We start from the raw sequence: 27,788 nt of genomic DNA on the forward strand, positions 1-27,788 counted from the left end.
GACCAAATCTCAGGGACTCCCTGGGATGACCTGAGCCAAAGGCAGACACCTCACCATCTGAGCCACCCAGATGCCCTGATAGTATTTGGAGATTTTTAGGCTTGAGCCTTGATGGTGGATAGCCCTCCCTTTTCAGTGAAGGGTTTTGGAGATGAAGGGTAGGACCAATGAGTTAAAACCTTAGACATTTCTCCTCAACTTTACCATATGCCTTTCCTCACCCCCCCTCCAATTTTTGATTTTAAGTTTTCAAGTATGAATTTAAAGGACTTAACTTTACCTGCCAGTGAGTTATTGAGTATGAATATTTTAGTCAATACAGAACTGAAAATTATAGCCAGTAGCAAAATATTTTGCTGTCAGAAGTATAGCTTGTGGAGTCGCTGGGACTCTTCTTTCGGAAGTGCTTTCCTCTCTTGAAAGTTGTCAAGTATGTTGAAGGTGTTCTCTGGGGAAGGTTGCTTCATCAAACTGGGTGATGAGACAGGGAAGTGATTGCTTTGTCGAAAGAAATAGTTGCTTTACTGTCTCTGAGTGGGGGTGCTCAGTAATCCAAGAGTAGTTTGTGAATGGCTAAGGTTCTCCCAGGCAGTCCTTTGGTTTGGCTGTTGAATTTGGTACATGTGAGAAGCCTTCATTTAGAGCCAAGGATGTGCCTTTACTATTTATTATTTGATCTGCTATTTGCTCTGCTTGCTTAAGTGATTGGTTTGAGTAACCTTATCCATGTTAAGTTTGTTTCTGCTGCACCTGCTAGAGTTCTGCTGTCTAGGGTTCAGTTATGGTTTCTTGATCCCTGTTGAAAGGGATGAAGGAGGTTGGAGCTCCTTGTGAACTTGATTACTGACTTGAGACTTACCATTACAGTCATATCTTTAAAAGGGTTTAGTGATCATTTTTTTTTAAGATTTATTTTTATTTATTTGAAAGAGGGATAACAAGAGCATGAGCCCCAGGGGGAAGGAGGGAGACCAGTAGATTCCCCCAGAGTGAGGAGCCAGATGTAGGGCACAGTCCCAGGACCCCGAGACCGTGACCTGAGCTGAAATCAAGAGTCAGACATTCAGCTGTGACTGAGCCACGCAGGTGGCCCATGAGTGGCCTTGCTTTTAAAGGAAATAGGGTCCCAGGTTTCTGGTGAGTTGGTAGATCCAGTTTGGAGGCTTTTCCAGGACAATGGATGGAGATGGAAATACCAGCAGAGGGAATTGGTTCAGTTCCGAGCAGCTTGTTTTGGTTGCAGGTGCGTTGGGTCAAAATATGAGATCCATGGGGTTTTGGAATTTGGACCTCTTTCTTTTTTGCAAAGCCTGGCCAGCAGCAGCTAGTCTTGTTTCTCTGGTGAGGGTTTTAGGTTTTTTAGTCCTTTATTTTCTAAAGAATACATTAATCTTACTGAAGTATGGAAAACCATTTGCTTTTTTACTTTTATTTTTTTTAAAGATTTTATTTATGACAGACAGGCAGAGGGAGAAGCAGGTTCTGTGCAGGGAGCCTGACGTGGGACTCAATCCCAGCTCTCCAGAATCCCACCCTAGGCTGAGGGTGGTGCTAAACCGCTGGGCCACCGGGGCTGCCCACAGTTTGCTTTTTAAAATTTTATTTTTTATTTATTTTTAAATATTGATATATTTATTCATGAGAGGCACAGAGAGCCAGACCGGCAGAGGGAGAAGCAGACTCCCTCTAGGGAGCCCGAAATGGGACTTGAACCTGGAACTCTGGGATCATGCCCTGAGCCAAAGGCAGACGCTGAACCACTGAGCCACCCAGGCGTCCCTTTTTAAAATTTTGAGAAAAAGCAAGAGCAGGGGTAGAGGCAGAGGGACAGGGAGAAGCAGGCTCCCTGTTAAGCAGGGAAGGCTGATACTCGAGGCCTAATCCCATGACCCTGGGATCTTGAGCTGAAGGCAGACACTTAACTGAGCCAACCAGGCGCCCCACACAGTCTGCTGTCCTGCAGCATCTGACAATTTTGTTTTGGGATCAGGGCTGGCTAACTAAAAAGAGGGGAGGTGAAGGTAGATGTTGGGTGAGGAAAGGTGTGTTTGCTGCCTGCTTTGATGTAGTCTTTAGTTTGGGTCCAGCCCCTACGAGTAAACACGTTGCATCTTTGTTTCTGCAGGTTTCTTCCCACTCCACTGCATCCTCTTGGCCCTTGATCATTTGCTTTGGGTTTTGTCACTAGATCTCACTTTGACGCTAGTCTGCAAGAGAACCTAACCTTGACTGTTAGCTAGGGTTGGCGGGGGGTGTCCCATCTGCAACCATTTCTATGCAGTTTTTACAGAACTCAGATTGTTTCCTTCCTTTGAGCCCTCAGTACTTAGCCTCCTTTCTCCTATCTTTATTACTTTAAAATTTTATTTTTAAGTAATCTGTACATACAATGTGGGGCTTAAGAGTCCCCAGGCATCAAGAGTCACATGCTCTTCTGACTGAGCCAGCCAGGTGCCCCCTTCTTATCTTTAGCTTTTTATTTAGGAGTAGTTTTAGACTTCTAAGGTATTAAAAATAATCTCTTTATCTCTCTGTGAACTTAAGATCTTAAATGGTGCATGCCTAAGAGCTAAAGAAGTAATGTCAAGTGGATCTTGCCAGCACATTGACTTTAGGGCTTGTAGAAATAATTGGGCCCTTGATTCATAGTGTTAATAGTTAGAAAAGCTTTTGGCGGGGGGCATGTTGGTGGCTCAGTCAGTTAAGTATCTGCCTTTAAGCTCAGATCATGATCTCTAGGTTCTGGGATTGAGCCCTGCATTGGCCTCTGCTCAGCAAGGGAACTGCTGCTCCCCTTAACTCTTCCTCTGCTCCTGTGAGCACTCTTTTTCAAATAAATCCTATTAAAAACTTTTGGAGGCTGTCCAGTCTAACCTCATTGAGGCAGGAATAGATGAGGGGAAAAGTACTTAATGAGCAGGAGTTTGGGTCTGGGAATAGTGCTCTCACAGCTCTTCGGACAGTGATGTATTTGGGGCTGTAGTGCCGGGGAGAAGGGCTTTTTTTTTTTTTTTTTCCTCAAAGATGATTCTTAGAGTGAGGTCATGTGTGCTTTTGAGTGCAAGGTGGGAGGGAGGGGCAGAGGGAGAGAATGGCATGCAGACTATGCTTATAACTCAGAGGCTTCAACCCTGAGATCATGACCGAGATGGAGTTTGATGTCCATCCGACAGCCATCAAGGGACCCCAGAAAGAAGGTCTTTTTTTTCCTCAAAGATTTTATTCATGAGACCTAGGCAGAGACCTAGGCAGAGGGAGAAGCAGCAGACTCCCTGTGGAGAACCTGATGGGGGACTTGATTCCAGGACTGCAGGATCATGACCTGAACCAAAGGCATTTGCTCAACTACTGAGCCACCCAGGTTCCCTCAGAAGGGCTCCTTTAACAGAACACTTCAGAGCCACTAGTGTGAGGAGAGGAGAGGAGCTGGAAGTATTGGGTTAAGGATTTGGGATTCTCTGTGCTGCAGTGTGAACCATATTAGGTGGCTTTAAGTGTAGAGCTCTGGAGGAACCTCAGTGGGATGAGTATGGGAAGAATAAACATTGAGGGGAACAGGAGCCAAGCATTCCAGGTAGCATCCTGCACACACCTCGGTGGCAGTGTTGTACAATTGTACCAGTGCCCTGTAGCTGATTCCATTGTAACTTGTTCACTTTTGTGTCCTTAGAGTTTAACTGTAGCGCCTTCAGGGAGTGAGAACTTGTCTGATAGAGATTGACAGGACTTTTTAAAGGTTTTTAATTTTTATTTTTCCAGAGTTTCAGAGAAGGACAGCCTATTTACTGTCTCCCTGAGTAAAAAAGTACATGTACATCCTGATATGGGATGGCCTCTGCAAACAAACTGAGATGGAGCCAAATCCTCTCTAGCAATGTGTCTAAGTTGAACACATGAATTATTTGGGGATTTTGTTAGCATGTGGATTCTAATTCACTGTGTAGGTCCAGGTGGGACATGGATTCTGTGGCAGTGTTGGAAGTTCCTTGTTCAACTGCACATTTAGTTTATAATTTTAGAGATTCTTTTTCTGCTATTTCCCTCTACCTTACCCCTGTGAAGGGGGGAACTTTGTAAAGCTTTCTGTATAAATAGTGCTAGCTAGGAGCTAAGCTAAATGTCACCCTATGGAAGGTTGAGTTCTGCTTAAAGATTTTGCTAAATAGCACAGGTTTTGCCTTTTTTCAGAATTCTTTGTTCTGGGCTTAGTATCAGGCATGGTACTGGGTAGGGGCATATTCAAGTTTGCAAGGAGACGAGTAATAACTTTCTTTAAAGACCATTTTTAAGTAATTTCTACACCCAGCATGGGGCTCAGACCTAAAACCCTGAGATCAAGGATGGCGTGCTCCACCAACTGAGCCAGCCAGATGCCCGTTATTTTTTCAGTCTTCTGTTGATTGGTGGTTAGTGCAAATGTTGATTAAGGTGTTTTTTATGTTAAGTCACTGGGGAGCTTAGGAACAAAAACATCTTAGAGGAGGTATTAACACTAACGTGTACTGGCTATGGACCAGTTGTTGCTGGTGATGAGTTATATCCTATTATCTCTATAAGATGGGAATGCTGAGGAACAGACTGGCCATAGGCTCATAACTGATGTGAAGTGGAGCAGGGATTGAGTTTATATCCTTTGGCTGTAGAACTTGTGTCTTTGACCATGATGATGTGTTGTAGTTAAAGACTTAAGCAGAAATAAGTTCTTCAGAGCATGGGTGGCATAGTAAAGTGTCTGACTCTTGCTTTGGGATCAGGTTGTGATCTTAGGATTGTGAGCCCCTGTGTGGGGTTTGCTTGAGGTTCTCTTTCTCTCCCTCTGCCCCACCCCCTGCTCTTGCTCTCTAAAAAATAGTCTTAAAAAAGTTCAGTTGTCCTGTGCCTCCTCCCACCCCAGTATCCCCAAGGAAAAAAGCTCCCAAGAAGTACTAAAAGAATAGTTTCCTAGAACTATTTCTTTTGCCTCAGGCCTGCATTGTTTTTTTTTTTTTTTTTTTTTTTAAGATTTTATTTATTTGGGACCTCTGTGTGGCTCAGTGGTTGAACGTCTGCCTTCAGCCCAGGGCATGATCCCAGGGTCCTGGGATCGAGTCCCACATTGGGCTCCCTGCATGGAGCCTGCTCCCCACTCTGCCTACGTCTCTGCCCCTCTCTCTCTCATGAATAAATACAGAGAAGGGCAGGCTCCTGGTGGTGAACCTGATGTGGGATTTCCATCTCAGGACCCTGGGACCACAGCGTTGAGCCAAAGGCAGACAGTCAACTGCTGAGCCACCCAGGTGTCCCTGTAACTGCTCTTAGGATATCTGTTGTGTAAGAAAAGTGTTAGCTTGGTCCTATCATCTGAGAAAGTTTCACGTGTTTTTTTTCTTCCCCTAAGAATTTTATTGAAAGTGAGAGCCCTAGCAGGGGAGAGGGGCAGAGGGAGGAGCAGCAGACTCCTGGCTGAGTAGGGAGCCCAACGTGGGGCTCAGTCCCTGGACCCCAGGATCATGACTTGAGCTGAAGGGAGACTCAGTCACCCAGGAGCATCTTCATGTGGAGTTTTTTTTTTAATTGTTAGACGCTAGAGATACACAGTAGCTATCAATTGATTACTTTTTGCATGCAAAACACTTGTACAGATCTTGAAAAGCTTGCCTTTTTATGAGGGCTCAGTCCTGTGTAAAATAGACCCAACATGGTTTGCTTTATGACAACGGTCCTGGGAAGGATCACTGGAGTCCAAACAAAGATCAGCCTGTGGGCATGTTAGGACATGTATGTTTCAAGGTGTCCAGAGTTAGGGGACAGCATGTCCTAGGAAATAGGATATGAGCAAATATTGCTGGAATCCTGGGAGATGTGAAAGGAAGATAGAGGTTGGAATCCTTAAAGATCAGGCTGAAAGAACTGTTCGGATGTCCTAATGTTAGAAATGAGTGTTCTTCCGCGATCAATTTTGATCACACCAGCCCTTTAAGGTAGACTACAGATAAAAAGCTTGTTGCAGGTAAGACATTAGGCATAAGCCAGGTGGCAGCAGTGAGCTTGAGAAAAGGTGGTTAGATGTAAGTTGGATGAGCTAGCTAGCACAAACGTTATTAGTCTTGGATATTAGTCGTTCTTTTTTCTTTTCTTTTTTTTTTTAAAGTAGGATCCATGCCCAACATGGGGCTTGAACTCAAAACCCCGAGATCAAGAATCACATGCTCCACTGACTGAGCCAGCCAGACACCTCTGGATGATAGTCTTGGAAGTTAGTTGGAAGAGCTAGTATCCGCAAGACTGATTAAATCGGGGCTTTGTGGAATGTGTTAGGATTTATTATTTATTTTCTAGTTAAGATGATACCGCCTTACGTCAAGATACAGGGATGACGAAGGGTGACCTCTTTTGGACATGGCAAAGTCCTTGCAGAACATATAAGTGAACGCATTTCAGCATTTTATGGGGAGGCTGGCTAAAGGACAAGCCTACAGGAAACAGTGGTTTGACTGATTGCTCTTTTTGGAAAGCTCTGCTTTTCCAAGTAGCATTAGGAGTAGTTAGTCCCATGTGATGGCAGGGTGGCCTTCATGGTGGCCACATCTTACCTTAGTAGCTTCCTCTTGTAGCAAACTCCCTGTCTTCTCATGTTGCACTGGTGACCCAGTAAATCAGGATAGGGATGTGTTACACTGACTTAGAAGGGCGTGTGTGTGGGGCATAACACTGCATTTGCTAGTTCTTGTGTCCTCTAGGTGAGAGATTCAAAGTGAAGTCTGCACAGTTCATTGTGAGCTGGTGCATCATTGTGAGTGGTGCAGAACCACTCATGGTGCACCTGTATGCCTGGATCCCCTCTATCTGATCTAACCCCTAAGAATAGAATACTGGTCTGGTGTACCTGCTTGTTGCTTTCCCTACCTACCTCCATCCTGCTTCAAAGCCAGAAAGAATCTGGGTGCGAAAGGTATGTAGAATGTGATCCTGGGATCCTGGTTCCCCAACAGCTTTTGCAAGGCTCCTTAAGTGCTGTTTCTTGGAGAAAAATACTATTTCCCTTTAGGCAAAAATTAAATCGAGAAGAAACTGCTCCTAGACTCATTCCCAAAGTTTTAGTTTTGTGGTTGGCTTGTTTTCTGGGCAAAGTATAACCTGTAACTCCTCTAGGGGGTGGCAGGGAGCAGAGAGAACAATTAAGCCAGCTGAAGTCAGTGCCACAACGAATCCTAGATTTATGCTTGATTTCTTGTGCTCTTCTATGTTTAGAGGATACGGTCTCTCCTTGAAAATTTCAGTGCTCTAATTTTACTTTTTTTTTCCCTAAAGGAAAAAGTGAAAGAAGATATGTAGACTTCGTTTGTTGTCAAATGTCTCTGACATAGCTGGCCTGTTACAGTTCCAGACCCTTTGTACATACCTCTTTATTTTGGCTAACTATGGTCTCAAAGGCAGACTCTGGGGTAGCACTGGAGGAGCTTCCAAATGGTAAATGAGGGGATAATCCATGGTGACTGAGGCAGAAAGGATGAAGTGTTTGGGGGCCTGCTGCCTAGGAACAGGCAGTGAAGTACAGCTTCACTTGGCCTCGGCAGCATTTACATACATAGCATAGCTCTGCATGTGCTTCCAGGCTAGAATTGGAAAAAATACACAAATATGAGTGGGCTTTTTTTTTTTTCTTGAAGATGATTTATTTACTTATTTGAGAGAGGAGTGCATAAGCAGGGGGAGTAGGAGAGGGAGAAGCAGGCTCTCTGCTGAGACCCTGGGATCGTGACCCAAGTGGAAGGCAGTCGACCAACTGAGGCACCCAGGTGCTCCCCAAGGTGGATTTTCATGTACTGTGTATATATAAAGAGATTCGGGGTGAGTCGGCTGGAACTGCCAGGGATTGTATGCAGGGCTGCTGCTGGGGAAAACACCTCAGCTTTTCTCCAGGTCGGCCACCAGGTAGGGCTGGGTGTTCCTCAGGGCCGTAAGGAGAAGATCTTTGCAGGTGGTGTTCCAGGCTGGAGCAAAGCTGAAGAGCTTCCTCATTTTCCCTGGATTGGTAGACTCTGCCCGCACTGCCTGGTACTGCTGCTCTGACAGGACTTTCCCATACAGGGCATCCAGCACCTCATCCACCTCTGTGACACGTGTGATGAGGGCGGCCCGGTGCTGGTCCACAAAGTGTGATGCTCCTGGTAGAATGGAAGAGGGCAGCTGAGCCAGTTCCAGGGTGGATACTGGGGCCCAGTCCTGCTGAGCACTGCTTTCTTCGGAAATTGGCTCTGTAACTCTAAAGGGTGGGGCTCAAGGTGGGCAGTCCATAGGTGCTACAGATACAGTGGGTTGAGTATAACTTTCTCTTTTCCTTTCAACCCCCCCCCCCCCCAGGTGTGGCCCAAGTGGGTAGGAAGGGTATGCCCAACTTTGCTCTCCCAGTGTTCCTGTCTGTGTGTGGGTGTGTGTATGTGATGGGGTGTGGCTGGAGAGATTGGGAGTGAAGGTCTCACCTGGTTTACCTACCATCTGTTAAGCCTGGAGCTCAGCAGGTGCCCCCCCCCCCCCAGGCGTGGCCCAACAGGTGTGTAGGTGGGTAGGAAGATTAGGCCCAGCTTTGCTCTTCCAGTGTTACTGGCTGTGGGACACAGCTCCAGGTAGTGCTGGGGTGTGGTGGGGTGTGGCTGGAGAGGCTGGGAGTGAAGGCCTCACCTGGCTTGGCTGCTGTCTGGTAATCCTGGATCCCAGCAGGCCCTGGAGTGTGGCCTGTAAGGAAATTAGTCAAGTGATCCCTTGCCCTTACTGCTGTGTCTCCAGTCTCTGGGGTCAGGGGCCCCTTGGTCCGGAAGCCAAGGTCTGGGCAGAGCAGGGGAAACTTCCCTTCCTAGCAGGAGGAGCTTTTTTAATTTTGGAGGGTATGAGGAACAGAAAGTGAAAGAACCCTAGGGACAAACGTTGAGGTGGGGGCATGGGGGCTAGTATAGTGAGAGGGTATAGGAGGAGGCACAGGGATCTGGGCCCCTGCAGGGTGTGGAGGGGTTGTGCTTACCTTTGTGTGAGGTCTCCTGCAGCCGCTCTGCTGTCTCCTGCATGCCAATGTCCCGCAGCACGACCGCAGTGAGCTCTGCACCGTACTCTTCCAGATAGAAAGAGACGAGCTTGTCTGTGAGATCCATGGCGTCCATAGGCAGCAGCGTCCCCCGAGGGATGCGCCCGTAGCCTTCACGCAGGGGCACTGAAAGTAGCTTCATCTTGAATTTCTTGAACTCCTCTGCAGTTAGGTTCTCCAGTGCATCCAGGATGGCGTCGCGAATGCGCCCCATGGCTCTGGGGTCCCCTGCTGCTGTCGTTCACCCGGGATGTCTGTGGAGCAGGAAGTCTGCTCCGGGGCGGGACCTGGAACTCCCCGCCTTCTCCCGATTCCCGCCTTTGCCCCAGCCCATTGCCCGGTGGCAAAGGGGCCCCAACTACCCCATTGGTTTCCACCCACCAAGGTCTCCAGACTGAATAGTCCAGCCATTGGGGGGCGCCAGGATTGCATCCTCAGCTGATGTGTGAGGTGGGACCTGGGAGACTGGGCAGAGAAGGGCTTGTGGGGCAGCACCTGCATTTCCAGACTTCTAGTAACTGGCACAGACCAGGAACCTGGTTTATTGAAGTACCAAGGTTTAGAACCTTAGAATTCTAGAATGCTAACACACATTTTCCCTGAGCCTTAGCATCCTCTCTCACACATCATAGAATCTTAGAATCCTAACAGCTAGAACCTTGTAGCTTACCAAATTCCACATAGTGGAGAGAAAAGGTGTAAAAAAAGGATGGAAAGTAACTGTGCTTTTTCTGTTCCTCAGTTTCCTTATCTGTAAAATGGGATCATTAACAGTCACTAATTCTTAGTAAATACTTCAGCATAGCATTGGCTACCTGATGGCCTCTGAAACCTTGCCAGATATTTAGCACCTGGGACAGCCAGATTTGGGTCCCAGGAGCTGAATTTCTAGGGAAGTGATGATGAGACACTTGTAATGAATGGTTGAGAAACTTCTTGAGGGAAAGTCATGAGTGGAGAGCCACTCTGGGCCCAAGAGATTTGATCTAGAAGAGCAAGTGAAAGGTGGCACGAGTAGGTATTGGAGCCCAAGCTGTGCCTGAAATCCTTAACTTGCCTTTGACATGGCTGGGAAGGCCCTGTTGGTCTGGTCCCTGTGGGCCTCGTTGGGCTTGTCTGGTGCCACACCCTGTTCTCCCTCTATCTGAGGGAGTTCCAACCACTCTGGCCTCTCATTTCCTCAAATGTGTCACACTCCTCAAATGTGCCACACAGCAAAGGAGTAGACTCCTTTCAACATGCTGTCCCCTTGATCTGGAAATCTCTTCTCTTTGCCTGATATATTCTTGAGACTTTAGGTCTCCAGTTAAATGTCACTTCCAGGCATCCCCTATTAGAATGTGAGGTTGGTGAGGGCAGTGACCTTGTCTGTCTTGTTCATTGCTGAATCCCCAGCATCAAGAGAGTACTTGATACCCAGGAGGTACTCAGTGAAGATTCACTAAATGAAGGAATAAATAAGGCCGTGTTACCCGCAGCATGTTATATTGGAGAGCTTCCAGCAGGGTAGCAGGACCTAGTCCCCATCCTTGTGCATGTTGCCGCACATGGTCCGGGTGTATTACCATGGGTGGCACCTGTGGTCCGACAGCCAGTGTTCCTTGGCTTATGGCTGTTTGTTCTTTTTTTTTTTTTTTTTTTTTTTTTTGGAAAAAAAAGTATTATAAGGAAAATACACAGCAAAACAGAGCTGGAAAGTGGTATGGGTAGAAAGAAAAAAATCACAAAACAAGCTGCTCAGTTACCAAATAAGCTGTTTAAACATGGCTTCCTGCTGTGAAGGAGAGTGATTTAACCCTTATCTTTCCCACCTTTCCTGATTCAAAAAAATCTGCTCTTAGGGCTGGGCCCCGGGAGCCCCATTTTCCAATCTGTTCTCTTCCTGGAGTTTGGGAAAGGTTATATGGTTCTCAGGCTTTCAAGATACAGAAGACAATACGGAGAAGGAAAGGATGTTCTAGCCCTTTGGTCCAGTGTTATCCCCAGCCCTATCCCTCAGTATTTGTTGATGCCAAAGAGACGAACCCCGTGGAATTGGGGTAACTTAGGCAGCAGTACACTAAGCAATGAGGCTGTGTTGATGAAGTGAGCAGCATCATACTTGGTGTAGAAGCTGGCCAGGAGGTGGTAGAGTATAATAGGAGAGCTGCTGAGGAATTGGTGGGAAGAGGTAAATTGGAGCCCGTAGTCCATCTGTTCCCAGTGTCAGTAGCTGAGCCTTCCCTTGGTCAGGGGTCTCAAGGGGTGGCCCTTTCACTGTATGTAAGAAGACATACATAGCCAAACTATGGATGACGTTGGTCAGGGTCCTGACAACAGGTATGCTGAAGAAGGGGATGCTGAGTAGAACCACATGCAGCAGTCCTACCAAGATGATGTAGGCCAGCCAGATGCCCTGGCTATTCATCACGCGAGTGTTGGGGTTTACTTCGCTGTGTGCCACCCCCACATTCATCCTGCGGCTTCCCCAGTTATGGTTGTTTATTCTTGTGCCTCTTCACTGGTCTTTATCCTTTTAGAATCTCCAGCTCATTTTGTACACAGTGGCCAAAAGGCTACATCTTTCTAGCCCACATACTGATCTCATCCCACCCCTGTTCAGAAACCTTTGACTCCCCAGTGCCCTCAGAATCAAGTCCAAGCTCCTTGGGTACACCTTTAAGCTCATTGGCCTCTGGACTTCTTTCCACACGTGCCACCTGTTCTCTGCTTGGCCTCTTTTCCTTTCTGGCCTACTTGATGAGGTACTGCTTGTCCCAACATCAGGAGTCACTTCATTGAAATAATAAAAATTTGAGCTCCCTCTTTAGACTGTGATCTTTTACATGCATTATTTTGAAGCCTGGCAACAGTCCTTTTTGTAAATAGTAACCCCATTTTACCAGTGAGAAGACAGGCTCAGAGAGATTAAAGGACTTGCCCAAGGTCATATAGCCAAGAGGGTCATATAGGTTGTTTGTCTAGCTTTTGAATTTGTCCTCTGTCTACTCCTTGTTGACTTTTCTGTCCTCTATGCAAAACGAATTATTCCTTCACATGTCTGGAGGATGCCTTTACGAGGCCTTTATCTTACAGTGTCTGTTCACTCTGTTTTCCCACCAGACTCAGAGCTCCTTGAGCACCCACTGTGGTCCATAGCAACTACCACAGGGCTTGGCATAGATCCAGCCTTTATGGAATGATGAAAGAATCCTAGCATCTAGAATCATAGAAACCTGCTCTTTTCACATTGGTAGAATATTAAATGCTTTTTTAAAAAAGATTTTTTTATTTTTTTTAAAGATTTATTTATTTATTCATGAGACACACAGAGAGGCAGAGACATAGGCAGAGGGAGAAGCAGGCTCCCTGTGGAGAGCCCGATGATGTGGGACTTGATTCCTGGACTTGGGATCACATCCTGAGCCGAAGGCAGATGCTCAACCACTGAGCTACCCAGGTGCCCCATCTTAATTTTAGAGCGAGTGTACACCAGCAGGGGGTGGGGGGAGGTGCAGAGGGAGAGGGAGGGGAAAGAATCTCAAGTAGACTCAAGACCACGTGGAGCTCTCTCTCCCGGCCCTGAGATAATGACGTGAGCCGAAACCAAGAGTTAGATGCTTAACTGACTGACCTGTCAGAGCATCCCAGTGCTTTGGATTTTTGAACCATGGAATTTTAAAAACGACTGCTTGACTTAACCCCCGTATCGAGCAGGGACCCCTTAGCTACATGGCCATTTTTCTATAACTCTTAAATCCATGTTTGGATGAGATGGCCGTGGCCTTGAGGATGGGCTTTTTACAGCTGGTGTTCTGGGGGTGATGGCACTGAGAATGTGTGCCATGGTGGTGTGACACTGTATCTTCCCTCGTTCTTGCATATCATCACTCAGGACCCTTCTGGGCCTAGCTTGTCACTGGCATCCAACTCCAGTCACATTTCTGCTCACACATTCAGACTGGGACACGGAAGATCAGGCTGTGATTTTCGTCTGACATCTCAGAGCAAGAGCTATCCCTTTGGTGGGATGTCATAGGGAGCCAAGGGACAAGGGGCTGGAAGGACAGCTATTCCTTTCATAGAAACAGAAGCTTCACTAGCCAGTGGACCCCAGTGAGAACAAGTGACACTTTTTGGCAGGTGGATGTGCTCTATGAACATATTGTAGACTCTGAACTCAGAAGGGAAGAAAGGCTTTCGAGAATCTATTTTATTCTGTTTAAAAAATAAATCACTTTTTTTTTTTTTTTTTTTTTTTTTAGAGAGAGTGTATGAGTGGGTTGGGGAGAGCAGAGTGAGAGGGAGAGAGTCTGAAGCAGGCTTCATGCCCAGCACGGAGCCCAATCTCATGACTCCGAGATCATGATCTGAGCTGAAATCAAGAGTCAGAGGCTTAACCAACTGAGCCACCCAGGTGCCCCTATTTTGTTCTAAATAGATGTATTAAGGATCTTCTAGAGACCTGTCTGCATGATAAGTGCTGGTGGGAGATAGTAATAATAGCTTTCATTCTTTAGAATTTACTGTTCTAGGCACTGTACTATAAGCACTTAACATGCATAATCTCATTTAAACCTCCCAACATTGGGATGCCTGGATGGCTCAGTAGTTGAGCGCCTCCCTTCAGCCCAGGGCATGATCCTGGAGTCCCAGGATCAAGTCTCACGTCAGGCTCCCTGCATGGAGGCTGCTTCTCTCTCTGCCTGTGTCTCTGCCTCTCTCTCTCTTTCTCTCTCATGAATAAATAAATAAAATCTTAAAAAAAAAATAAACCTCCCAACATCCCTGTGAGGTGTGTGTATTTATCCCACCTTACAAAGGAGAAAACAGGTTTTCAGAAGTTGCTTTGGAAGCCAACAGTGGTAGTAAATGAGGAAACACATTGAACAGATTGAACCGTCTGACTCCTAGGCCCAAATTCCAACCACCATCTTAAATGTTCCCACTCTCCTCAAACATTGACAAATGGCTTGGAGAGATTATGTATATGGAAATTCATGCCTCCTCCAGACTGTCCACAAACATCTTAGAAAGGTTGATGTTACAATGATAGTAATGATAATATTGCCTCCTCTTTGCAGAAAGCTCTAGAACTTACAAAGTACATTCAGAAGATTGTGGAATAATGGGAAAAGCAGGAAATGAGTGTGTCAGACCCAGCCAGATTTGATTCCCAGATCCTCTTGGTTGTGTGACTTAGGGAGGTCACAGCCCCTTTCTGGGGTCCACATTCTATAACATTAATTCATTCACCTCATCAGCCCAGAGAGAAGCAGGACCCCAAGAAGGGCAATGATTTGGGCAAGATCCCCTAGGGAGGTAGGGGCAGAGCCTACTTGTTCCTGGACACTGCCAGTGTGATTTCCATTTGGGGAGGTAGGGAGTAGGAACTTTGGGCAGCTCTTTGGGAAACCATGATAATTCCTTCTCCCTCAACACCTCCATTTCTGGGGGGAGTACTAAGAGATTTAAACTTTGATCCCTGGCAAGGAAAGAACTTTCAGGTGGTACTTTAGGCCCACCTTTGCCCCCTGGACTAGAGCCAGAGCTGTTGGTGGTGGTAAGATGCTTCCTGGGTGTGATTTTCCCCACCCAACAAAAGTAACCCTTGATAGCTGGAACCAGATTGCTTCTTCTGTGGCCAGGACCACAGACTGCCAGAGGATTGGGCAAGCCACTTAATCTCACGCCTCATGGCCTCTATGTAAAATAGGAACAATGCTGGGTTATTACATGAGGTTATAAATGAGATTATGAGGTTATAAATAGATTAAGAACATTTAAATGCTTGGAATAGGCCTGGCATATGGTAAGTGATTTGGTCATTTTAAAGTTTTTGAGTTTCAGTTTCCCAGTCCCTAAAGTAGGAATGATGTTATTGACCTTACAGAGTTGTAGGGAAGATTCCTTGGAATACTTATTAATAAAAATTGTTATAATATCAATAGCCAATATTTATTGAATTTTTCTATGGGCTTGGCATTGTTCTAAGAGCTTTATATGAATTAGCTTGTTGAATCTGCATAACAATCCAAGAGACTTTTTTCTTTTTTTAAGATTTATTTATTTGAGGGATGCCTGGGTGGCTCAGCGGTTGGGCGTCTGCCTTTGGCTCAGGGCATGATCCTGGAGTCCCACATCGGGCTCCTTTCATGGAGCCTGCTTCTCCCTCTGCCTGTGTTTCTGCCTCTCTGTGATTCTCATGGATGAATAAATTAAAAAGATTTATTTGAGAGAGCACACTCGCCAATGGGCAGGGTGGGTAGGGGATGGGGGAGGTAGAAGGAGATGGAGAATCTCCAGCAGACTCCCTACTGAATGCACAGCCTGACATGGGGCTTGATTTCATGACCCTGATGAGATAAAACCTTGAGTTGGATACTCAGCTGATTGAGCCACCCAGGTGCCCCAATCTAAGTCTTTTTTTAAAAGATTTTATTTATTAGTTCATGAGAGAGAGAGAGAGAGAGAGAGGCAGAGGCACAGAGGGAGAAGCAGGCTTCCTGCAGGGAGCCTGATGCAGAACTTGATCCCAGGACCCTGGGATCACGATCTGAGCCAAAGGCAGACGCTCAAACACTGAACCATCCAGGTACCCTGCCTCTAAGAGTCTTAATAAAAATCCTTACATGATTCCCATTTTACAAATGAAAAAATCAGGTTAAGTGACTTGCCCAAAGTCACATGAGGAAAGAGTGGAGTCAAGATTTGAGCCTGGTGGTGGCAGTCACTACCTTATAGGCCCTTGGGTGCCAGCACACTGTCTCTGGTATGTATGTATGTATGTATGTATTTATTTATTTATTCATGAGAGACACCGGCAGAGAGAGAAACAGGCTCCGCGCAGGGAGCTCAGTGCGGGACTTGATCCTAGGTCTCCAGGATCACACCCTGGGCTGAAGGTGGCGCTAAACCACTGAGCCACCCGGGCTGCCCTCTGGTATTTATTTAATATAATATCTAGTTTAATCCTCATAACAACCCTACAGGGATGGTATTATTATCCTATTTATCTTCATATTGTAGCTGAAGATCCTGGAATTCAGAAAGGTAGGTGATCTTCCTGAGAGTAGCCAGCATGAGTTTGTGACATCAGCATTCAGGACCTGCTTTTGCTCTGGTCCTGATTGGGGGATTTCCACCTTCTTTCAGCATTTATCCAATACAAGGAGCTTTCACCTTCTATGGCATTTCTGACTTCAGCCATTGGGAAGATCTGCATGATAGGACAAGGACAAGCTGCCCCCTTTGAGCCTCTGGGCCCCAGGGACTTCATAGAGTTCCATCTTACAGTTAGCAACACAAGTCTTTATTTCCTCCTCTCCCAGATATGGTTCCTCCAACTGGCTGTAGACATGCAATGTCCCTCCATGGGTCAGAGATCAGATCTGGCCCATCTACAGCGAGAGATGTCATCTTCTGTCCTGGGCACCCACATCCTATTGACCATAACCCTCAGCCTCAGCCTGGCAGTGATGGAAACTCCAGGTGAGATCGACATTCAGGATGTTGACTTTTTGAGTGGAAGTAAAGTGGTTTGTGGTTTCAGAGATGAGCTCCAGATACACTCTAATCCCTACCCTCTCCTGTTTGGGGAAATCAAACTCCCCTGGGTTTCTCAGGGTTCTGGTAAAAAGCTCTAGTAGCTTCCTGAGACTTTCAATATCCTGAGGGTAAAATCTGTAGTCATTTGTGTTGTCAGTTGCTCTGATCCAAAAGAATAATAAAACTTATCTCTTCCTCAGGGGCCTAAATGATGATAGCCTGTACAAGGTTCCTAGGTTAAGCCCAAAGGTGCCAGGAAGCCTGGGGTAGCTTCCTAAATGGGCCAACAGGCAACATGTAAGAGCCTCGTGTTTAAGAAGAAATGAGCTTCAGAACCTGGAGACAAGCCCAAAGACTTGTCATATTTAGAGTTTACTCATGCTTTTGAAATGCAATTCATTGTTTATCTAGACGCTGCTTTGGGATTTAACATTATTAGAAGGAATGGGAGGTTCAGTTCATAAATACAACTTTTGTATGTAAATACAAGAATGCTCTGCTTTTTCTCCCCAAAGTCTGCATTTTCCTAGGATTTTGATCAAGCACATGAGAGTTAATCTATATTTCATCAACGAGACTTAATAAGACCATCTTTCATATTAATCAATTATAAGATCATCAAGATGATAGAGCTGTGCTGTCCTATGTTTTTTTTTTTAAGACTTATTTATTTATTTATTCATGAGAGACACAGACTGAGAGAGGCAGAGACACAGGCAGAGGGAGAAGCAGACTCCATGCAGGGAGCCTGATGGGGGACTTGATCCTGGATCCCGGGATCACGACCTGAGGCAAAGGCAGGTGCCCAACCGCTGAGCCACCCAGGAGTCCCCACTGTCCTATTTGATAGCTACTATAAATATGCAGCTCTTGAGCACGTGCAATGAGGCTAGTCTAAAATGAGATGTACTCTAAGTATAATATACATACCTGTTTTCAAAGACTTAGTATGAAAGAATGTAAAATATTTCATTAATAATTTTTTAAAAGTAAGCTCTACGCCCAACATGGTGCTTGAATTTATGACTCCGAGATCCAGAGTCGTATGGTTTACCCACTGAGCCAGCCAGGCACCCCGCATTAATAATTTTCATATTGGTTACATGTCAAATGATAATATTTTGGATACATTGGGTTAAATGAAATATATTCTTGAAATAAAAAACAAAAACAAAAGCAAAAACCCAAAGATTTGAGCTGAGGTGTGTAGGGAGCTACCTGGCTCCTGCGGAGATTTAGTTACTTGCCAAAGAGTTGGAGTGAGAAGATCTTTAAGCAGGGGAGTGGAACAGGTGCTTTCTTCTCTTTGATAAGCAGGGAAAGGAAGTCTCCCTTGTTGCTCACCTCTAGGGTGTCTGGCTACCCTCATGGGGCAGTTAACTTGGCTCTCATCCTATCATCCTAGGGCACAGGGAGCCAGATGTTTACTATTTGCTAGGAGAGATGGAATAAGTCTGTCTTTGATCCAGAACACCTCGTGTGCACATTTGGGATAAAATTAATAAAAGTGAACATCAAAACCCAAGAGAGGCAAAAAAAGAGTCCAAAGAGGGAGATTATCACTGAAACCTAAGCAGAACCTCAGAATGTGATGGAGGGAGGGAGAAATGGACAAATCCAGTGAAAGGCTAAGAAAATGTGTCTGAGAGGCCAAAAGAGAAGAACCCAGTGAGCTTGTGTGTTTATTCATTCACTGAGTATTTTTTGGGCACCTGCAGTGTGCTCATGCTTTATTCTAAATTGGAGACAAGCAGTGTACAAAATTTATATTCTGGTAGGAGAGATCAGTAAAAAAAAAAAAGCAATAAGTAAAATATTGCTTGTCAGATGTTAATAAATGTTATAGGGAAAATAGAGCAGGGAAAGGAGATGTGAGAGTTAAAATCAGGGAGTTAGGAAAAGCCTCACTGAAAAGGTGACCCCGGGTAAAGATTGGAGGGAGAATAGGATGGGAACCATGTTTGAAGGAGTGTTCCAGGTGCCGGGGGGGGGGGGGGGGGGGGTGCGGTGATGGGGGGGGGAGGACAAGTCTGAAGGCCAAGGCTGGAGTTGGAGTGAGCAGGTGGGGAGGGCTGAGAGGAGAATGAGCTCAGCTTCAGCAGGGACTCGTAGGCCACAGTGCTGAGGACTTTGGTTTTCATCCTGAATACAGTTTAAACTGAGATTTGAAGTCTAAGCGTGTAAAAGCCCAAAGCTCTCAGGGCAGAATCAGCTTCTGGGCTACAGGCTATGGGTTCAGTCCCTTCATTTATTCGTCTGTCCCTCTATCACTCATTTCCCAAGCACTTAGGGAGGCCCACTTTGCCCCAGGGCCTGTGCTGGGCACTGGAGAGACCTTCCCCTCAACTTTGGGAGGCAGAAAACCTTTCAGAGTGGGCTGAGGTCCTGTCCGCCTGCAGGTGGAGCTGGTACTGTCAGTGTGACCTGGGAGAGCCATAAACTTGGGGAATAAGTGGGTGACAAGCTGGGGAAGGGCCACAGGCAGGGAAGGGGGAGGCTGGGGAATCCGTGGAGGTGGGGTGAGGGAGAAAGGAGAGACTCTTCCTAAACGTTTCTGTCTTTTCTGTGGTATGGGAGGCCCTGTCTTCCCGCTTGTTGTGATTTCTGGCTCCAGGCTGAGCAAGGGAGGGGACAGTGCGATGGGCCAGGACAGGTGGCCTTGACATGTGATGCTTGCCCGCTGACCACTCAGTCTTCACTTTTAGAACGGTTTCCAGAAGTGATGGCAAAGTGTGGGCAGGACAACTAAATATAGTCCTGGGGCCAGGGCTCAGTCTGGGAGGGTCTATCTACTATTCACTCTGTGCTTCCACCCGTGGTGTCCACTGCTGGCTTCGCCTGTGAGTCCCCTGCCCTTGCTCTGAGCTTGCTGCTTGTCCTTTGCCTGTCTTCCCTAAGGCTAGGCTTGACCTTGAGTGGGCCTCCTGGGAGTCTCTTTTTGCCCAAGATCTCCAAACAGCCCTGTGAGTCCTGTGGGTCCTGTGGCCCTGGAGATGTGGGGGAGGGGAGGCCTGGGGATCCTGGAGAGGTAGGAGGGTAGCTGGCGGGGGCTCTGGGGAATTTGGGGCAGGGGCTGCGGCCTGAGGCTGAGCTAAGGGAAAGTCAGTGGTTAAGACCACACCCTGGACTCGTGTTTAGGAACTGGGTATGAGACAAGGTCCCCGTTAGCCACTATTTTGGGGGCTGGGGCTGAGAAATGCAGCTGATACTTCTTTGGGGATGGAAACCGAGTCCCCCTTTCCTCTTGGCCAGAACCAGAGCCCCTTTCTGTCTGAGACTTGACGTCTTTATAGGCTGGGGATCCTCCCAATCTGGTCTGGCCCGGGGCTAGTTCGTGGCTCCGCTGAGCCTCCCTGACGGGCCTCTCCTCCACCCAGGTCCATCATGTCGGCCGCGCCGGGCCTCCTGCACCAGGAGCTGTCCTGCCCGCTCTGCCTGCAGCTGTTTGACGCGCCGGTGACCGCCGAGTGCGGCCACAGTTTCTGCCGCGCCTGCCTGAGCCGCGTGGCTGGGGAGCCGGCGGCGGACGGCACCGTGCCCTGCCCGTGCTGCCAGGCACTCACGCGGCCACAGGCGCTCAGCACCAACCAGCAGCTGGCGCGCCTGGTGGAGGGGCTGGCGCAGGTGCCGCAGGGCCACTGCGAGGAGCACCTAGACCCGCTCAGCATCTACTGCGAGCAGGATCGAGCGCTCGTGTGCGGCGTGTGCGCCTCGCTCGGCTCGCACCGCGGCCACCGCCTGCTGCCCGCCGCCGAAGCCCACGCGCGCCTCAAGGTGCGGGGATCGCGGCCTCCGGCGGAGCGGGGGGCGGTGGGACCGGATTGTTGGCCGCAGCGGGGTCGGGCCGCTCTTGGGGTCGCCGCGTTGACCTGGATTCGGAGCTTCTGGGCCCGGGGCGCCTGGAGGAGCGGGGAACTCCAGGGGGCGGGGCGAGGCCGCTCGGGAATGGGGACTGGCCCCGGAAGGCGGAGTCTGGCGGAGAGGCGAGCCTGGAACCGGCACTCAGGGGCGGGCGCTGGGGAACCCGAGCGGCCGGGGATGCGGGGGCCGCGGCCTCCGGGCAGAGCGCGCTGAGCCGGGAGGAGAACGCGTGCCTGCGGCCGGGGCGCGGGCGGGCAGCTGGGCGGAGGCTCCGGAGGCTGGGACTAGAGGGGTGGCCTTTGGGGTCGGGCGGCCGCCAGGCTGCTTCGCTGAGGTCCACGTTCTGCTCCGAGCCGCAGAACTTGCTTGTGTAGGCCCGAGGGGCACGTCCAGCGGGGAGGGCAAGGCCGGCCTGGCGACGCACCTCCGTGAGCATGCCCAGGTTGGCACCGCGACCCAGAGCCAGGCTGCTTTTCTGGATGGGGCTGGAAGTCTGGAAGGCTTCCAGAGCCCACACACAGTTGTGCGCACCCCAAGGTTCGTGGTTCCCACGGGGGCCCAGAAGAGACACCCAGGCATTAGCAAATAGAGACGCAGACACACGCCGGCTCGCCCAGGTCAGACGTGTGGCAAATCACACGCAGTTGCTGCAGGAGAGTATGAGTCTAACACAGGCCCAGGAAGGTCCATCAGGGAAAATTTGTTGGGCTTCGGAACAATAAACGACAGGTGTGGGGGCGGGAGGAGGCGGGCTCTAGGGGGGGGGGGGCTGAGGACTAGCCCCCGGGGTGGAGCTGCCCCCCTCTTCTCGCGAATAGGTGGGTTGTGCTTCAGCGGGTTATCTTTACCCAGGAACATCAGCGTTGCCCTGCTCTTCTGCTTGCCCCCCTCCCCTCTAAAGAGGGCATGTCCCTGTCCTCAAGCTGGTATTTGAGGCCCCCGGACTCCCCCCACAGGGACACAGCCTCAGCGACCCTCCCCCTCCTGCCTTGCCCAGTCCTGCCTAGGCCAGTTGGTGGTCTCCTAGACCAGTGTAGGAGCTTCCTCTTCCCAGGAGCTTTCCCAACCCAGGCTCACCTATGCTGGTAACCCCAGAACTCCCAATCTGGTCCCGAGAGAGAGAGAGAGAGAGAGAGAGAGAGAGAGAGAGAGAGAGAGATCTGCGAAGAGGGAATAGAGTCTATGACATGGAACAGAGCACCAGGTGACCCAGGAGCCTTGAGGGGGCAGGTGGGGCGGGATACTTTCTGCCAGGATCTGCATTAGTCCAATCCTAAACCGCAGGGAGGCGCCGGCAGGAATTCTGAAGAAGGGACCCAAGGAAGGATCTGAAGGAGGAGACAGGAAGGCTGGGGCGCGGCTGAATGCCTGGGTCCTTGGCCACGAAGAAGGGGGCTGGGTCCAGAGACTGTTCACCAGGACTCAAGCAAGAGTGGTCGAACGGGATCTGCCGGGGGCGGGGGACGGACGTGACCGCCTGAAACCTGCATGCCAATGACGCGCAGCAGACTGCTTTGGGGTCCCAGGCATAGTGGGTTGGGGGCTGCCGTAGCGGCCCCCGCGCAACATTCTGAGAGCCTTTGTGCAGCGGCTCCCCCCCAGCTTCAGTTTGAACTTCTGGAGCTCATCTGTGGTCAAGTCGTTCCCCGCCGCGCCCCCTTCCCCAGCCCCCGCGCAGCCAGGAAGGCGTCACGCTTCTTCCTCATGGCTTAGTCCTGTCGCCCCAGAACCTCTGACGGCTCCATGCTGAGAACCACCAGGTCTGCCCTGTTCTGCAGCAGGCCGGGCGTGGCCCCGGAGAACGTCCCAGGAAGGAGCGTGACCTGGGGGCTGGCCAGGGGGCCATGAGCCCAGTGGTGCAATCCTGGGGCTTCCGCTCATCCCCAGAGCCTAGAGGGTCTCTCAGTTTCCCTTAGGGGAGTGGGGGGGGAGGCCGCGGATTTGTCACACCACCAATGAAGTGAGGCAGACTGCTCCCATCCTGCAAAAGAGGAAGCTGAGGTTGGAAGGCACAGGGGCGGGACTGGAACCCTCCGATCCCTTTCCCCTGCAAAGGGGTGGCTTTGTCAAGAGCTCTTAGGAGTCTCCCTACACCTGCATTTCAGGATTCACAAACTGACAGGCCCAGGGTAGGATCCAGCCCACAAGTGTGTTTGGTGACATAGCAGACATCCCTTCCCTTCCCTTCCCTTCCCTTCCCTTCCCTTCCCTTCCCTTCCCTTCCCTTCCCTTCCCTTCCCTTCCCTTCCCTTCTTTTCTTTCTTCTTTCCTTTCTTCTTTTCTTTCTTTTCTTTTTTTGTAAGCTTTACCTCCAACCTGAGCTGGAACTCACCACCCAGAGTTCAAGAATCGCGTGCTCTATGGACTGAGCCAGCCAGGTGCCCCAACACAGCAGACATTATTAAATGGCCTGCCCCCACAGCCCTTGGGTGTGCAGGAAGGTTGACTGGGGTGTTTTGCTATGGTTCTGCCTTTTTCTTTTTTTTAAGATTTTGAGAGAGAGAGAGAGAGAAGGAGAAAGAGAGAGAGAGAGAGATTATGAACAGAGGGGGAAGGGCAGAGGGAGAAGCAGACTTTCTGCTGAGCAGGGATCCCAGTGTGGGACTTGGATCCCAGGACCCTGACCCTAACCTGAGCCGGAGGCAGACTTAACCACCCAGGCACCCTATGGTTCTGCTTTTAAGGATGGGGTAAAGCCCAGGGAGAGGAGGAGGTTGCATTTCTTCTTCATACATTCTACACTCACCCAGAGAGGCCTGCTGTGTGCCAGTGCTGTACCTCTCTGCTGGAGGACACCAAAGCACATTTGTGTTTGTCACTGTCACAAAGACCTGTGCCAGGGGTGCTAACTGCTGAGGGCATGGGACTGGGAAGGGAAGCCAGGGAGGACTTCCCTAAATAGACAATGGGAGGGTAAGGCATGCTAGACATTAGGACTAGTGTGAGCAAGGGCCTGGAGATCTGCACATGAGTTTGGGGAATGCTGAGATGCTCACCTGGCTGTAGGGGGAGCTGGCATTGAGGCTGAGCCAGAGAGGGTAAGTTTGGGGTGGGAGGTGTGGGGAAGGATCAGCCCCATCACCTTTTTGTACCTCACCCCCCCAGACACAGCTGCCACAGCAGAAACTGCAGCTGCAGGAGGCATGTATGCGCAAGGAGAAGAGTGTGGCTCTGCTGGAGCATCAGCTCATGGAAGTGGAGGTGAGGGGCTCAGCACAGCAGGGCCTGGGTACTGGGCATGGGGCTGGGGGGCTCGCTCAGCTCAGTCCTTTTGCCTGTCTGCTCCCACAGGAGATGGTGCGTCAGTTCCGGGGGGCTGTAGGGGAGCAGCTGGGCAAGATGCGGGTGTTCCTGGCTGCACTGGAGGGCTCCTTGGACCGTGAGGCAGAGCGCGTGCGGGGAGAGGCAGGGGTTGCCCTGCGGCGGGAGCTGGGGAGCCTGAACTCTTACCTGGAGCAGTTGCGTCAGATGGAGAAGGTGCTGGAGGAGGTGGCCGACAAGCCACAGACTGAGTTCCTCATGGTGAGCACTTGGATGACCTTCCCTCTCTGCTTCTCAGCCAGGGTTCAGGGGGTCTCTAGAGACCCCATCCCATTGTCAGACATGGACTTTGACATCCAGAGAGGGACAGGGACTAGGCCAGGTCGCACATCGAGGGAGACTGGGCCCCATGACTGCTGTTATGGTTGTTTAGGTTGTGCAGTTTAGGACAGTGCACAAGGACACTGAATCTAAGTGGCACCATTCATGTCACAGACGTTGTAGGTTTGTATGTTTATTCGGACAGTCCTTCTACCAGGTGGAATTGGTCTCTTGAGGAAAGGGGGTACATTTATATAGTTCACACAGAGATAAAGGGCTAGGGTTGGCTTTACATTCTGGGTTTATTTTTGCTTTTCTGATTCTTTCTGGCCCCACACTTAGCATCCCCTGTGGTCCACCCATCCTCAGAAGTTCTCACTGTCTCCCCTCCCTGCCTCACCTCCATTTCTTTCTCTCTCTTTCCAGAAATACTGCCTGGTGACCAGCAGGTGAGATCAACGTGGTCTACCCCTTTTCCCAACTTTCTGTAGTCTTCAGGGACACTGGCTGGCTCACCCTCTAATCCCAGACAGCCTGTACACCCCTATTCTGTCCACCACAATCTCCCTGCATTTGTGTTGAGCACAGAAATGAACCTGAGCTGGTCCTCCTCCTCAGGGATCTCCCAGACTGATGCTGGGGATGGATGTGGGTGGGGACACAGGCATGAGTATGTGCTCTGTGCAGGTGCAGTCATGAAGGGCAGGGTGTACTGGGCAGGCTTCCTAGAGGAGTGAACATTTGTGTGGGGCGCTGGAGGAATGATGGGAATTGGTGAGGTGAAAAGTTGGGGGAAGAGGCCCTGTAGGCAGAGGGAAGAACCAATGCCAAGACTGGCAAGAGGGAGGGAAGATGAAGCCGGTGTGGTGGGTGAGGGCAGACAGAGGGCTATGGAGCTTGAATCTTATCCCCACAGAATGTTCTTCTTAAAAAAAAAAAAAAAAAAGTTAGGGCACCTGGCTGGCTCAGTTGGTGGAGTGAGTGACTCTTGGTCTTGGGGTTGTGAGTTTGAGCCTCATGTTGGATGTAGAGATGACTTAATAAGTAAATACATTAAAAAAATTGTGGTAAAACATACATGATGTAAAATTTGCCTTTTTAACCATTTTTTAAGTGTACATTTTAAATTCGATGGTATTAAGTACATTCATGCTGGTTTGCCACCATCATTGCCATCTCCCTCCAGAACATTTTCATCTTTCTGAACTGAAACTCCAACAGAGTTGTAAGCCAGGTTGTGATGCAGGAGAGAGCCTGGAACCCTACCATGACCCCTGTCCTCCTCTCTTTGGGGTAACACCTCCTGCCCTGCCCCTACCCTATGCCTCCTCCAGGAAGTCCATCCACAGACAGCTCCCACTCCCCACCCCCTGCCCCCAGGCTACAGAAGATCCTGGCAGAATCACCACCGCCTGCCCGTTTGGACATCCAGCTGCCTGTCATCTCAGATGACTTCAAATTCCAGGTGTGGAGGAAGATGTTCCGGGCTCTGATGCCAGGTACTGGGAGAGGCCACCTCTGGGTTCACGTTTGTAACTGTGTGGTTGAAGGCAGGTCCCAGCGACGTAATGGAGCCTCTCAGTCCCAGAAGTTATCAGAGAAGGTGCCCATTGCCCCTTTACCCTCGTCATCAGAGAAGGTGCCCATTGCCCCTTTACCCTTGTCATCTGGGCTCAGAGAAGGACCTTGGAGGGCATGGGGCTTACAGGTGGGTGACTGATGTGGTGATGACTCTGCTTCCTGAAAGGAAAGCTGCTGCTGCTGCTGGCAAGCAGGGGAGGCTGGGGTCTGGGGTTGAGCCTTGTGTGATCCTTGGTCAGTTCCTGCCCCATCTGGACAGCAGAGGTGATAATGGAATTGGAGGCCGAGGATCTGCAGAGCTGGCACCTTGGGGACGGGCCGAGGCCAGGCACTGACTCTGGTGGCCCGGCTCTGGGGAGGCCCCTGAGAACTCTGCCTCTGCTCCCTGAGAGCTAGGTCACAGTGAGGAGCCACAGGTTACAGAACTCTAGGACAGGGGCACATGGCTGGTATAGCCCTGCCTGGGGGGAGGTGTGGGGGGAGGGGGCTCTGTTTTCCAAGGCAGGACTAACCCCAGCGAGAGATGGGCTCGAGACCGCTGAAGTCATACAGCAGCGTGAGGCAGGGGCCTGCCTAGGACTGGGCTTCCTGTCTCCTGCTTTGTGACCGGGGCCTCAGCTACGGACTTAAATGCTCATATGGCCCTAATCCTCCTTACTTGGAAGGAGGCAGTTATGGCCTCGTTTTCCCGCTGAGTCGGCTGAAGCTCGGAGAGGTACAGGCTTTGGGCCAAGCCAGTAAGCAGAGAGGGATTCACCTCCTAGGGCTGTGTGTGGGGGGGTGGTTAGAGCAGACCCGCAGGCCCCTCGGTTGGGAGAAGCTTGCACGGGTGTAGCCACGCAGGGCCTGACCACTTCCCCTCCTGGCAGTTACAAAGGAGCTGACCTTTGACCCGAGCTCTGCGCACCCGAGCCTGGTGCTGTCTCCCTCCGGTCGCCGCGTGGAGTGCTCGGACCAGAAGGCGCCGCCGGCCGGGGAGGATCCGTGCCAGTTCGACAAGGCCGTGGCGGTGGTGGCGCAGCAGGTGCTGTCCGACGGCGAGCACTACTGGGAGGTGCAGGTGGGCGAGAAGCCGCGCTGGGCCCTCGGCGTGATCGCGGCCCAGGCCAGCCGCCGCGGCCGGCTGCACGCCGTCCCCTCGCAGGGCCTCTGGCTGCTCGGGCTGCGGGACGGCAAGATCCTGGAGGCGCACGTCGAAGCCAAGGAGCCGCGCGCGCTGCGCACCCCGGAGAGGCGGCCCACGCGCATCGGGATCTACCTAAGCTTCGGCGACGGAGTCCTCTCCTTTTATGATGCCAGTGACCCCGACGCCCTCGAGCTGCTCTTTGCCTTCCACGAGCGCCTGCCCGGGCCCGTGTACCCCTTCTTCGACGTATGCTGGCACGACAAGGGCAAAAATGCTCAGCCGCTGCTGTTGGTGGGGCCTGATGGCGAGGAGGCCTGAGCCGCAGGCTGGGCTGGGGAGGGGTGCAGGGTCCTGCAGGCCTGGAAGGAGATGGGGGCAGGCATGGGTTGCCAGAGTTGAAGACAGGGCCAAGGGGTTGGGGACTGGAGACTCTCAAGAGTTCTGAGAAGTTGGGGGTGGAGTTTGTGGGGAACAGAGCTCTAAGGTCAGGTCAGTGAGATAGTCCCAGTTTGGAAACCAGGAGGCCCAAGGGTTCCAGGAAGAAATTGAAGTTGAGGGAAGGAATGAAAAGGGTCAGGGGTCTAGGGGGGAAGAACTCTGTCGAGCAAGGAGACCCTTCAGCCTCACATCCCCTCCTTCTTGGCGGCCTTGGAAGAGGGGGTCCAGACTCAACCATATGGAAAGATCTTTCCCTTAGCGGTTCTCCAACCTGGGCGTGCATCAACACAGCTTTTTCAAAGCATGTCATGGTGACTTGTTAAAGCAGAGTGCTAATTTCTGGTTCACTGGGTCTGGGGGCAGACCAAAATGTTTGCTTTCCTAACAAGTTCCTGGGGACATGCTGTTGCTGTGGGTTACAAGTGAGATCACCTGGAGAACCATGGCCTTAAGGCACCACAGTCTGCTCTGGGGGCTCTCTGTTACATAGACTCACTTATCAGATAGCTATCAGCTCTCAGGAGTAGAAAACCCACACTATCTTCCTCTGGAGATTCAACACCCATTTAAAAACTGCCAGAGCCCATGCTGAGTGAATAAACTGACCTCCAACTA

The 27,788-nt window shown here is 50.1% G+C and overlaps 2 protein-coding genes, 1 long non-coding RNA gene and 1 pseudogene across 10 annotated transcripts; 1 reads left to right on the forward strand and 3 right to left on the reverse strand.

The window, feature by feature from the left end:
• The first annotated feature begins 3,003 nt into the window (after positions 1–3,003).
• On the forward strand, positions 3,004–27,788 carry TRIM72 (tripartite motif containing 72). Of its 7 annotated transcripts, none has more exons than XM_072836588.1 (8): positions 3,004–5,989; positions 16,369–16,528; positions 19,963–20,359; positions 23,552–23,647; positions 23,738–23,968; positions 24,455–24,477; positions 25,409–25,527; positions 26,479–27,788. In XM_072836588.1, the coding sequence occupies exons 2-8, from the start codon at positions 16,371–16,373 to the stop codon at positions 27,051–27,053; spliced, it is 1,599 nt and encodes a 532-aa protein (XP_072692689.1). In that variant the 5' UTR covers positions 3,004–5,989; positions 16,369–16,370; the 3' UTR covers positions 27,054–27,788. The 7 variants fall into 7 exon arrangements, with proteins under 7 accessions (XP_072692689.1, XP_072692687.1, XP_072692686.1 ...); XM_072836586.1 differs by lacking the exon at positions 3,004–5,989 and adding an exon at positions 6,761–6,931; XM_072836585.1 differs by lacking the exon at positions 3,004–5,989 and adding an exon at positions 8,113–8,264.
• On the reverse strand, positions 7,631–9,442 carry LOC140638746 (apoptosis-associated speck-like protein containing a CARD). Of its 2 annotated transcripts, XM_072836596.1 has the most exons (3): positions 8,999–9,425; positions 8,662–8,715; positions 7,631–8,147 (listed from the first exon to the last, which is right to left on the reverse strand). In XM_072836596.1, the coding sequence occupies exons 1-3, from the start codon at positions 9,270–9,272 to the stop codon at positions 7,888–7,890; spliced, it is 588 nt and encodes a 195-aa protein (XP_072692697.1). In that variant the 5' UTR covers positions 9,273–9,425; the 3' UTR covers positions 7,631–7,887. The 2 variants fall into 2 exon arrangements, with proteins under 2 accessions (XP_072692697.1, XP_072692698.1); XM_072836597.1 differs by lacking the exon at positions 8,662–8,715 and having other exon boundaries at positions 8,999–9,442.
• On the reverse strand, positions 10,810–11,523 carry LOC140638747 (ORM1-like protein 2 pseudogene; annotated as a pseudogene).
• Positions 25,108–26,685, reverse strand: LOC140638748 (uncharacterized). The gene is made up of 2 exons (XR_012035718.1): positions 26,268–26,685; positions 25,108–25,860 (listed from the first exon to the last, which is right to left on the reverse strand). It is a non-coding gene; the product is annotated as an uncharacterized lncRNA (long non-coding RNA).

This window comes from Canis lupus, chromosome 8 (genome assembly GCF_048164855.1).
Source record: "Canis lupus baileyi chromosome 8, mCanLup2.hap1, whole genome shotgun sequence".
Taxonomy (NCBI): domain Eukaryota; kingdom Metazoa; phylum Chordata; class Mammalia; order Carnivora; family Canidae; genus Canis; species Canis lupus.

What these genes read in the sequence shown, in the direction of transcription:
- LOC140638746 (XM_072836596.1), bottom strand. Translation starts at nt 9,272, where the DNA reads ATGGGGCGCATTCGCGACGCCATCCTGGATGCACTGGAGAACCTAACT. An exon ending in GCAGGAGACCTCACACAAAG is followed by an intron (nt 8,716 to 8,998) that starts GTAAGCACAACC and finishes ATTTCCTTACAG; the next exon opens with GCCACACTCCAGGGCCTGCT. An exon ending in CCAGACAGCAGCCAAGCCAG is followed by an intron (nt 8,148 to 8,661) that starts GTGAGGCCTTCA and finishes CCATTCTACCAG; the next exon opens with GAGCATCACACTTTGTGGAC.
- TRIM72 (XM_072836588.1), top strand. Translation starts at nt 16,371, where the DNA reads ATGGTTCCTCCAACTGGCTGTAGACATGCAATGTCCCTCCATGGGTCA. An exon ending in AAGCCCACGCGCGCCTCAAG is followed by an intron (nt 20,360 to 23,551) that starts GTGCGGGGATCG and finishes TCACCCCCCCAG; the next exon opens with ACACAGCTGCCACAGCAGAA. An exon ending in ATCAGCTCATGGAAGTGGAG is followed by an intron (nt 23,648 to 23,737) that starts GTGAGGGGCTCA and finishes CTGCTCCCACAG; the next exon opens with GAGATGGTGCGTCAGTTCCG.